This window comes from Manis pentadactyla, chromosome 8, assembly GCF_030020395.1.
Source record: "Manis pentadactyla isolate mManPen7 chromosome 8, mManPen7.hap1, whole genome shotgun sequence".
In the NCBI taxonomy this organism is placed as follows: Eukaryota; Metazoa; Chordata; class Mammalia; order Pholidota; family Manidae; genus Manis; species Manis pentadactyla.
Genome location: NC_080026.1, coordinates 7,839,831 through 7,852,664, shown reverse-complemented (window position 1 = coordinate 7,852,664; position 12,834 = coordinate 7,839,831). Strand labels below are relative to the sequence as shown.

The window sequence follows — 12,834 nt, the reverse complement described above, 5'->3', positions numbered from 1 at the left end:
TTTTGCGTAAGATTTTTACTCCAGGGAAACACATCGTATATGTATTGGGACTTTGCATAATGCCATGCGCACTGAAGAATCAGGAGTAACAGGTGTAGAGGGAACAGTTTAGGACAGTCTTCTGCCTGAGTGACCTGATTATGGGGAAGGTGGAACGGGGCAGATGTCAATTCTAACTCGATTCAGAATTGGTTCCTTCAACTGCACTTGGATGAAAATTCAGTTTATATTTGAAAGCCCAGTAAGAAAAATCTCTTTGGGGAAGACCACAGAGCCTCTGCTCTTTCCCTTTGCACTTCTACTTCCAGGAAGAATTTAAAAACAAATGACATTACCTCAGCTTCTTCTTGCTCTTTTTTAAGACAATCTAGCATCTGTTGAAATTCTAACTCTTTTTGCCTGGCTTCTTCAATGTTCGCCTGGTTCTGCTCTTCATAGGCCATGGCCACCACAGCAAGGATCAAGTTTATTAGATAAAAGGAGCCCAGAAAAATCACCACAACAAAGAAGATCATGTAGGTTTTCCCAGCAGCACGCAGTGTCTAGGGAAAAATGGAAATCATTTTAATAACACGAAGTTTTTTTTGGTAAATTATTTCAACTTGAATGGCATATTAGGCATGGGTAAACTGGAAAGTTCCATATAATCTCTTGTTATCAGAACTATAAAGGAATAAAATTATATCCCCATGGAATCAACCAGTATTAAAATACAGACATTTGCAGTACAAAGGATACAACAATCGACTAAGCTTGTACTAAAATTAGATATGATTCTTAATTTTAAGCAAAATAACAACAGAATCCCCCCACCCCAGACTGAAACACACTGAAAAGTGAACTGCTTTGCTCGTTTTCAAATGACAGGACCAGATAATATCTATCATCCCTTTTACTGATAAAATTCCATCCAAACAAGAAGTATTAATGATGATGTATTATATTCACACAGGTAGAGAGTTTTATGGTATGAATTTATCTGTTCACTTATTTTTATATTCATTTTTAATTAACATGTATTAAGAATGTACAATCTGAGCATAAGATTGTATATCAGTGATACCTTAATAAAAAAAAGATATAGATGCAAAACAAATTAAACAAAAAAAATGTATAAAACACAATGTGGTCAAGAAATTCAAATGGCACAAATATTAAATGAAAAATAAGTCTCTTTCTCCTAGTTCTGATGCCCACTTACTCCTTTTCCTTATTTACTGATTTCTTCTCTTGGATAAATTCTTAGTGGAACTGTTAGGTTAATGGGCACGTTCATGGACATTTCCCACGTTACATCTCTGGGGTTCCTCTAGGTGTGGGCAAATCTGCCTCTATGTCCAGCCAGTCCTCTCTTTTGATCTCCTGTTTGAGCTTCGTCACTCTGACAGGTGCAAGCTCATGACACTCTAGTTGCAATTTGCATTTCCTTAACATTAAGTAAAGGTGAGCATTTTTTGGCATATTTAGGAAGACACTTGTATTTATTTTTCCTGTGAAATATATTTTTGTATAATTTCTGTATTCATTCATAATATTCTCAGAAATTAAGAAACCTTAAAACAGGCCAAGCGAAGAATCTGTGTCAATTCTGAGAACAGTGATTCATCATTATTTATCATACAGAATAATCATTTTCTTCTCTGTCCTGCTGGGCTTGGATGCTGATAATACCTAAGACAGAGCCCACAGGCTGGAGAGGATCACATCTGGGTCAGAGGACACAGCGTGTGAATTAACAATTCCACCCAAGGGATGGATGCCACAAACGGGAGAACACCCAGAGAGCATGGGCGTGGAGAGGAAGGGGCACTGGGCTGGGAGAGGAAAACTCAGAGGAGGGAACCGAGTCCGATTCTTACATTAGTTTGCTAGGGCTGCCTTAACAAAACACTACAGACGAGGTGGCTTACACCCCGAAATTTTATTTCTCACAGCTGGAGAGGATGGAAGTCCAGGGTCCACGTGGTGGCCTGTTTGGTTTCCCTCCTTGGCTGGCAAACGGCGGCCCCCTCCCCAAGTCCTGGCAGAAACAGCCCTCTCATGTCCTGACCTCCTCTTCTTGGAAAGACACCAGTCAGACTGGATGAGGAGCCTTCCTAACAGCGCCTTAGTTTAACTTAGTTACCCCTTTAAAGGCCGTAACTCCAAATAGAGTCATTCTAAGGAACTGGAAGTTAGGTCTCCAACTTAGGAATTTGGGAGGAAACAACTGAATCCATAACAATTGTACACAGGAGTTCAAAAATGAAGCATGGTGAGCACAGGAGAGCCTGCTGTTTGGGGCACTCCAAGCCTGGAGGCACATGTGGAAAGCCGCGCACGTGTGTGTGTGTGTGTGTGTGTGTGTGTGTGTAAACGGGGAGAGTGTGCTACGAGAACACATTACATCATAGTTCCTGCTCTTACTTTGGACGCCATGGGATGCTCTGCTCAGAAAGGGAGAAGAGAACTCGAAATCAGATAAGTCAGGGCAGGGTAAGAAAATAACATGATTTTAAGAACAACCCACTCCAATAGTGTTGGAAGCAAAACGTGTCTAATTTTAGTAATAAAGACAATAGAGTGTTCTGAATTCTAAATTGAATATATCACCTCCTATGTAAGGCTGGTAAGGAATATACATCAGATTTATATGCCGTTTCAAAAGGCAATGAATATTTTTCTTGCCACTCACCTGTTGGTAAAGGTTTTCCCAGTAATCCTGGGTCATCAGCCGAAACAAGGCTAAGAACGCCCAGCTGAAAGTGTCAAAGCTCGTGTAGCCATAATCGGGGTTTCTGCCGATCTTCATACATTGGTATCCTTCTGGACACTGACTACATATGAAAAAGAGTATCACAACTTAGAACGTCTTCAGGATGTAAGCTGAAGAGCACTACAGAAAAGTTAGAAACCCAAGGATCCTTTTCTAGGGGGACAATACTGATGAACAATGATCTTAACACATTATGTGAAGTCAGGAAGAACTGGGTTTGAATCCCACCCCTACTATTTACTAGCTGGTTTTGTCAAATTACTTAAATTCTCCAAGCACAGTTCCCTCTTTCTGTGAAAACAGGATAACATCAACATCAAAAGGTTAAGACTGCGATTAAGTTTAAAGAAGATAAAGTTTGCAAGTTACCTCGCCTAGTTGCACACATAGAAAGCATTTAAATGGTAGCTGCTATTAGTATCATCATCATTGCCACATCAAAACTTGGAATCTTTCGCCAGATGTCATATAGTAGTTCTTGTATCCACAGATTGATATATAGGCACTGACACAGCTACAATACTTCATTGGAGAGTGAGTAGAATTTGAGGATGGAAAGAAATGCTGATTTTGTTCACTCTTCTTTCCAGAAAGAAGAAAGGCTTCTAACTAACCAACCAACTTTTGGTGGGGTATTTTGTAAGTAATTTTTCTACTTTCTTAACATTTACGTGATTTGTATCTTGTTTTAATTCAAACACTACCTCAAGTCTTGCTTTATAAAGTATGTATTATCTATGAATGCTTTAAAGTCTGGACTCACTGTGTGACGGCAGTCAAACAGTGCCATGCAATATATGAAAACAAAGTAGAATCAAAGATTCTTATTAGCAAACTGAGTGTACTTTTCCTTTTTTTGCAGCCTTAGACTAAAAATAAAATAAATGGTACGTACCCTGAGTCTGGGCTCATGCCACAAAGGAGAGCATCTTTGGATCCCTCCAAGTAATAAAAATATTCTGTTTAGGAAGAAATTGAACAACATAAATTACAGTATATAAACTTTAAAAATGATACAGCAGTTTTAAGTTCATTAATATAGACGTATTCACATACATTCAGGCCTGGTCCTAGACAATATACATTCATTTATTTATTATATTCTCATATACACTCCCTCAAATATTTATGTTAACCTCTAATGGGCCAGGTAGTGAGTATAATGATAAACATGATAAAGAAGATTATCAGTTTTATGAATCTTTGTTTAGGTAAGGGTAGAAGTTGGGGATGGAGAAAGGCACTTAATAAGTAAATAAATAAATATACAAGATATTTTCAGAAGGACAACCCAAGAGTCCATCAACTAATGAATGAATAAATGCCCTAAAGAAAATAAGTTAAGACAATGTGATAAAATGTGGTCAGGGAAACCCTTTCTAAAGAAATGACATTAGAACTGGGATCTAAATGCTACAAAGAAGCCAGCTATTCAAAGGCCCTGGTGAAGAGACATCTAGGGCGGGTACAAAGCAAGAGCAAAGGCCCTGAGGCAGATATGAAGTTGGTGAATGGAAGAAACAGCAAGATAGCCAGCTTGCTTATAGTGCAGTGCGTGGGAAGTACTGTGTGGCAGAGATAGGCAGGGGCCAGAACATGTAATTTCCATGTTATGAAAAGAAGTTTGGATTTTAAGTATGATTAGAGGTAACGGAAGTGGAAAGTAGAGCTAGGAGACAATGATTACCATTTAAAAATGTCACCATGGTTGCTTTGCAGACCATGACCTTGAAGAGAGCAAGTATGGAAGTAGGTGTGCAAGTAAATGAGTACAGCGAGAACTGGCACGGCTACAGTTCAAAGAGTATCTGTGGATAGGCAGAGAAGGGGAGGAAAACAGAGCGGACAGCACTTGCTGAGGGAGCGTGCAGGGGTGTGTGTGGAGAGGACACAAGGATGTGATGGGAGTCGTCCTCGGGTAGAGTCCTCAAGGCCACGGACCTTGACGAGTCAGCCCAGAGAGGGTAGCTAAGGACAGGAAAGGAAGGGGAAGACGGGAGCCCATGACTGAACCCCACAATATTTCAGAAGAGACAGAGTCAGCAGGGTAATATGATAAGTGGACAAAACTTACCTTCTGAAGTCATCTTGTTTATTCACCAATCAAGTTTTTAGGACTTACTAAGTTCCAGATGTTGGGGACATGGCAATGAAATCATGGGACATCTCTCTATCAGTTACCTTTTGTGCCCATTTTCAGATGCAAGGGATCTCATAATCTCTTCCTCCATCTGCTCTTAAGCCTTATTCTTAAGACAGGGAGCTGACCCAACTTTGCATAGTAAAAGTATAAAAACATAAGGGCCCAGCACACTATCTGGCTCAAGTCAAAGTAATAAAGATGTAATGAGTAGGAAGCTTTTGGGGTAATAGTGCAAGAAGGACTTTGAGGTCAGACATACTTGGACCCGTTGCATCTATGCCCCATTCTTCCTCTGTAGGTGGAGTATCTGACCACTTTAATATTTATCCATATCTGTAAAATGTGGATAAGCACACCTACTTTGTAGAGATGTTGAATAGTATAAATAGGATATTGCATGCAAAGCACTTAATATAGGGATCCACACATTGTAAACAGCTGCTCCAAGGGCAGCAGCTATTATTATGAAACTATTAAACAGTTTCAGATAAGACTGACTGATTTACACACTGTCATTTTGCCTTAGGATGAAAATACAAATAAAACAATGAAGCCTCTTGGTTTGAGGTAAAAATTTTGGTGAGATTGTGCATAAACAATTTTTTGGAAAAAAACCCCAGGCCCGGGATGGTGGGCATGGCAAAACGAGGATGGAGGAGTTAAAGAAGCAATTTTTTAAACATCAACTTCCAAAATATTTTCACTATAGAAGGGTTGCTTCACTGTCACTGTTTACCCCAACACTGGCTCATGAAGTAATCAGGAAGGAGCTGTTTTAGGAGAATGGGCCCCACAGCAGCCTGTACCAGCACATTCCAGGGCAATACACTCAGTTCAGTACGAGGATGATGTAAAGGCACAGTAATGGGAGAACCTCACTGCAGTCTGGTAGAACACATTAAAGCAATTCCTAAACAAGTAGACATTAAATTAGTAGGATAATTAGCCTCAAGGGAATTTAAGGTTAACATGTAAAGGGAAAGTGTTATACCAAGAGAAAGGAAAACATACATTCACAGTAAAACTTACACATGAATGTTCACAACTGCATTACTCACAACAGCCAAAAAGGGGGAACAACCCAGGTGTCCATCAACTAATGAATGAATAAATAAACTGTAGTGTATACGCACAGTGGAATATTAGTTAGCGGTAAAAAGAATTACTGCTGCAGGCTACATGGATGAAAGTTGAAAGCATAATAAGTAAAAGAAGCCAGACCCAAAAGGCCACATGTCGTATGATTTTGTTTATATGAAATGTTCATAGTAGGTAAATTCATAGAGATAGAAGTAGATTAATGGTTGTCAGGGGCTGGGGGAGGGAGGGAAAGGGGGAGGTGATTGACATTATACAAAGGATTTCTTTTGAGAGAGGTGAAATATTCTAAAATTAGTGATGATGGCTACCCAACCTTGCATATACTAAAAACCACTGAACTGTATAATTTACAAGGGAGGATTTTATAGTATATGAATTATATCTCAGTAAAGCTGTTAAATCAATGTAATGCAGTATAATGGCAAAGATTGTGGATAGTAATAGGTAAGTCTCAAGTTCACAGTAAAATACAGATGGGAAAAAAGAAATAGAAAATTACGTAATTCATACAATAAAAATCTGGAACTGAATTCAATCTAATACAGATTCTGGGTAAATTTTCTGTTCATTTCAAGGGCAATAGAACAGAATGATAAAATATAATTGATGACCTAAACATTCTTTGATTAGTTTTATCTGACCTAGCTCAGAAAAAAACAGCTTAGAGCAACTCTCTATGCCTTGGGCTTTCAGAGTCAAGAGTTTGTTCCTCAACCAAGGGGCAACAATAAGTCAACTCTGAGAAAACTAGTTCAGGGAACCACACAGAGACAGAGCGCCTGCAAAGGACACATTGCATTCTGGGAGATGTCCCATCAAGGGAAGAGCTGTGGATGAAAGAGACTGGAAAAGTACTGGCAATAGGCATCCCAGCATTGTGGCTTCTCCAAGAACTTGTCTATTCAATGTTAAACATTTAGACAACAGGAGCAGGAGATATGCCCCTTTCCTCCAATAGACCCATGCTACATCAGTGTATTAACAGCTCCCAGAAATTTAGCTATAAACTATGCACATAAACCTTTCCACCATCTGTAGCAGCAGGAGGGAAGTTTGATGAACATCAAAGCAGATAGTGTGTAGAACCAAAGAATTATATAAATTATGTTTTTAAACATGAGGTTAGACAGCGGGCTAGTTTATTTGACAATGTATTTTAAAAACATCTCCAAAGATGCTCTGCTGTAGACACCACAAAACACTTTGAGTAGATGTTCAGGATTTCTATATAGGCTGCCTTCGTCATTACAATTCTCTGAACTCTTCAGGAATTCTGATTCATTTATCTCACCACCTCCTCATGATCTACCAACCAAACCTTGGGTTCACTTCTTTCTTCGTCCAGTTCAGAATCCGTGGGCACTCCTTATCACCATTCTCTTTTAACATTTACTCAGTTTCCATGCATTTCTCTCAGTGTGTCACACTCACCTGGCAGAAACCTAATCTGACACATAATCCAGCATCCACCTTCTCCATACTTGCTCCCAAATTGCTGAAGTCATTGGAGAAACTCTCACACCCAAGGGAGTGTTCACATTTTAAATAAATGATCTCCAATATCAAAGTGGCACTCAAAATAGACTCCAGGTTGCATTCCCTAAGATAACCAGAGTGCATTCTCCTCAAATCTTCTAGAGAATTTTCTCTTCTTTATCTGCACTGTTAGCAATGATCCCATCTCACACTTTTCCGAGGAAATAAAAGGTACAGGGTTTGACTTAATCCTCCTCGGTAATTAATTCTTCAGCATGTTCCTCCACATTTCCTCCTGCATCAGTGGTGGAGATATTTCTCCTCTTTGCTCTTCCACCTTCTCAAGGACTTAACTTTCCCCCCTTTCCTGAATTACTAATCCATATTTGACTATTCATTCATTTCTACAAGTAAATAAACATCTCTATCAAAATCCATCTTTTAAAACAATGCCGGCCATGGCCCCCATTATTCTGCTTCCCTATAGTCTAATTTCTTGGATGAATGGTCTGTGTGTACCATCTTCTCTTCTTCCTGACTCTGATTTACCTGTTACCACCTCAGTCCAACCTGTGCTCTTACTATTCTGCTAAAATTTTCTCATGCAAGTCTCTGACAACTTCCATGTTGTTTAAGCTAATGTATGCTTCTCTGTCTTCATCATCCTTAATCGTGGTTCTTCCAACAGCACTTGACACAAGCACTCCCTTTTTCTCAACATACTTTCTTTTGGCTTCACTATTTACATCTTTATTCACTTCATACTTTACTAGATGCTCCTTCTCTGTGTCCATTTTCCTCTCTACCTGCCTTCTAGACATTAGGATTGTGGAGCTGAGCATCTTCTAAACACCAAATTTGCTTTAAACACAAGGTTGCCCATTCCTCTGCCTACTTATAAACATCAGGGTTTTCAGAAGGATGTGTGTATGTATCCTTCTTGCCGCTGATTTCTTTGATTATCCCGAACCAGGCAGTTCCTCTGATCCCTTTGCTTACATCTCCAATTGTCTACCCTATCTGTTCACTTGGAAGTCTTAATGTCATTCCCATTTGAACTGGCCAATAGCCGCCTTCCCCTACAAACCTGCCCAACCATCCCTCACTTCCCCTTGCCACTCAGTCAGTTACTGTGGCCACAAACCTAGAAGACATTCTCAACCTCTCCCCTCTTCCCTAATTCACCAAGTCCATCAGATTTTATCTTAACTCACCCTTTTCTCGTCACTTCCTGCCACAACTCCAGATGAAGCCACAGTCTACTTCCGTTTGGGTGACAGAAGCAGCAACGCACGGGTCTTCCTTCTACCAGTTGACCATCTCCCCTCCTCGCCCAATCACAGTTCTCCTCACAGCAGACCAAATGAATAAAATCCAAACTCCTTGCCAGGGGCTAGAACACCCTTTGTGATAGGACCGCTGACTACTTCTCCCACTTTCTTTGCCGTCTGTTTCTCCTTTGCTAAAGTCTAACAACATTGCTGTTTTTCCATTCCTTAAACACACAAATTCTTTCTTGTTCCAGGGCCTTTCCACATGCTACTCCTTCTAACTCAAGAAGGCAGCAACCGCCTTACACACTCCCACCCACACTTACACTATTTTATGGATTCTTATCACCCTTTAGATCTCCAGTTAAATGCTACCTCTTCAGACAGATCTTCTCATTTAGCTGGTATCTCAGAAAAGCAGGGGCTCAGAATGAATGCCAAATGGCAGCTCTCCCCTGAGATTTATTTTCTTTGCATAGCTTTTTATTACACCTTACAATATTTTTTATTTATTTGTCTGTTCCCCTCCTTTTAATCTTTCATTCCCAGTAGAATATAAGCTCTGTGAAAGCAGGCGATAAGACTGTCATGGTCATTGCTTTACTGCAGAAACTTGCACAGCGCCTAGCTCAGGGGAGCACTTAATGAACACGTGGTAAATAAATGCCTGAGTAAGTATTGCAGTAAGACCTGGCTTCTATGGCACAGAAAACAGGAAAGAAACCAAATTTGGACTGGACACAAACTTCCTCTCTAAAACTATCTATCAGAAGAAAATGAAGAGTAATGTTCAGCATTGAAAGAGAGGGTTGTTCTAGAAAATTTCTTGTTTGCCAGGCTGTCGTGCACTTGTGTAAACACAATATAAAGATACATTGCAAAATTCAATGGCTTTTCCTATTCTTTTTTTAAAAATTGCTTCAAGCAATTCCAGAAGTTAAAAAAAATCATTCAAATTATAAACTCAGGAATGGGACCAAGATTCAGAATGAAAGAACCAGTAGTGATAGGAGTAAAAAAATCTGTCTAAGGAGGTATAAATTGATTTGCAAAACAATGTAAATGTTAATAATTACCCACAAGATACACTACTTTCATACCATATAAATTAAGGAATAAAACTCTTTGAAAATTTGAAATAAAATTTGAGATCATATTTATAAAAATTAAGAAAACAAAGTAAAAAGGAAAGTAAACTATGCTAACTTCCTTATCAAATGTTGGTAGTAAAGAATATATATTAAATATTTTTCTTGAAAACCTTCAGTTTTCTTGTTTTGGCATTCTCTTTTTTTCTTTACTTACAGTCTTTAACTGTATTAGGTTTATTTTTTCTTTCTTAGTGAGTGGGAAAACACACATTTAATAGAGGTAAAAAATAATGTATATAATTTTCTCTTATCCAAGGAGAATCCTGACATTTATTCCCTGAACTTCTGTCAAAGGCACATACATTTGAAAAATTTATTGATTTCCAGCCTACATCTGGATCTAATTATCTATTAAGATTTATGGGTTCACGTGGCAACATCACATAGGCACACTGCAGCCATCAGACAGAAAGTTCAATCTTGTTTGATCTCATCCTCACCCAAACTCATTCACAGCTCCAGAGAGAGAAACTTTTAGGGGACAATTGCTTAGAAACACTCAGTTCACACTTTCTATAAGATACTCTAAAGTATACATGTGAATTAAACAGACTTCTGAGACCATTTGTGCAGATCACCTCTATGGTACCTACAGAACTAGATCTGATTCATTAAATTTTGATGGGATGCCATTAGCTAGATTGAAGGAAGCCATCAGAAAGAGCTGTGAAACTCATCATTGGTTATAATTTGAAGATAATGCTAATAAAGCTGAGTATACTGTTCTGCTTTATACAAATCTTTAGAAATAATGAGACACATTTTAATATGTGATAATATTAATGTTATGATTAAATAACTATGCAGTGCTACAGTTATATGTATAATACAAGTCTAAAAATATATTATGTGACAAATAAATTACACTATGAATAAATGGAAGTATGCTATACAATAAAACAAGTGCATATAAAATATGTATCTTATGATGGAATGCAATGGTTTCTATTACTTCATAGCTTAAAATTTATTTCTCTAGACCAAATTTATTCTTTATCTTTCAGAAAATGAGACTTATGGAACTACCCCATGTGTCTAGTACTAGAACTGCTAGAAAGCTTAGAATCAGGGAGATTTATGAAAATATAACAAGATCTAATTTCCACTGTAGCAACTTTCTACATATATGCATAATTTTGAAATAATTAAAATTAAAGTAACATTTCATTGATAAAAAAGAGCCATGTTTTTAGCCTTATTTCAACTTATTAACTTCTTACTTCTGTAATTTTCTTCTTCAAGTGTCTCCAGTATGCTTTCTAATGTATCATTACTTTCAGGTGGCTGTCGCACACACTTATTCTTTAGGTTGCCCATGAAGAGCTGCAGTCCAATCAGGGCAAACACGCTCAGACAGAACACGGTCAGGATCATGACGTCTGAGAGCTTCTTCACAGACTGGATCAGGGCCCCCACGATGGTCTTCAGGCCTGAACACAGTGGGGAAGAGGTGTTCATAATGAAATAAGCCTCTGAGTGAGAAACGAAAGTAAAGCACAAGCTTTCCTAGAAATGCATGCATTATATCAAATCAGTGGCCTTAAATAACCTGATTCCAAAAAAGTCTAGTAGCTCAAAAGGGTGCATTTGCTGTTTTATATGCATTTTGTTTCCATATATTACAGGAAATGATTAGCAATAGGAAAATGTTTCCAAAGAATAACCAAATCGTCAAAATGAGTAATTTGCTGGCGCAAACCATATCCATACTCATTTGTAAAACTAGATTTTTAAGGACTATTTCACTAAATGCTTGCCAAACAAACCATCTCTCTATAAGGATATCAAAACAAAGAGGTTGAATTGCTGCATGGAGTGACAGTGAACTATTTTTCACTCAAGAAATGGTTTGTTGAGGAAAGATAAAAAACATGTCATGCAGTACCCCCCATGCTGATGTTTTGTATCTCTTTTCTGAACTGTATGAAAAAGCAATTAAAACAAATTGAAATTTTCATTCCTGGATAGCAGAATGGAAAAAGAACTGTTAGACAGGATGGAAAATTTCAAGTTGAGATGTGAGCCAAATGGCCATCTTCATCCTCTAAGTCCCATGCAATTGGTTAAACTCAAAGGCTGACTTTTAATAATGATTGTGAAAAACAGAAGAAATCAAATGCAATTCAAATTGCTGAAGAGAAAGTTTTTCTTGTCTTTCCTCCAAAAGATCAAAGTCAGCCCCGGTGTTTAACCCCACTCTCACCTGGAATGACTGAAATTGTTTTCAATGCTCGGAGAACTCTGAATGTTCTCAACGCTGAGACATTGCCCAGGTCCACAAACTCTGTCACATACCTGTAATAGGGGGGTTTATACACAAACACAGTGACAACACACACACACACACACAAAGAACAACTCCCAAATAGGTGGAGTTATGAGTGGCCTAATGCTTCACACCAGTTTCTTCTTACCTGGGATTACAGAAATAGTTTTCAAAGCTCTCAACACTCTGAAAGTTCGAAGAGCTGAAACATTGCCTAGGTTTACAAATTCTGTTAAATACCTGCAGAATTAAATCAGAATTATTCAGAATTTAGAGAGAATCTATGATACTTACCCATCCGTGCCTTTAGTCAAGGAAACTTGGAACTTTTAATTTAAATTATAGTTCCTTAGGTCTTTTGTTTCTATCACAACTAATTTGATTTGACTTGATTTGACTCAATGTGAGCAAAGTATTAATATAATTTTTAAATAGTTTCATACACTTACATGCCTAAGTAAACAATTACATGCTTCAGTTATTAGACCTTAACATTATGGTAATATACATATTTAATATTCAATAAAACATCGATGGCAAACCTTGCAAACTGTATGCTAGCTGACAGAAGCCAGGCACAAAAGGCCACATACATATGATTCCATTCATGTGAAATGACTAGAGTAGGCAAATCCACAGAAACAAACACTGTGGTTCCCAGGCACTGGGGG

General features: G+C 38.2%; 1 protein-coding gene across 1 annotated transcript in view; it reads right to left on the bottom strand.

The window, feature by feature from the left end:
- Positions 1-12,834, bottom strand: part of SCN9A (sodium voltage-gated channel alpha subunit 9) — a 148,534-nt gene that overhangs the window by 72,924 nt on the left and 62,776 nt on the right. The window contains exons 6-10 of the mRNA XM_036884378.2: positions 12,312-12,403; positions 11,118-11,327; positions 3,651-3,714; positions 2,675-2,816; positions 336-542 (exon numbers count right to left, since the gene is read on the bottom strand). Of these exons, the coding sequence (XP_036740273.2) occupies positions 336-542; positions 2,675-2,816; positions 3,651-3,714; positions 11,118-11,327; positions 12,312-12,403 (715 nt within the window). The remainder of the gene's footprint in view (positions 1-335; positions 543-2,674; positions 2,817-3,650; positions 3,715-11,117; positions 11,328-12,311; positions 12,404-12,834) is intronic.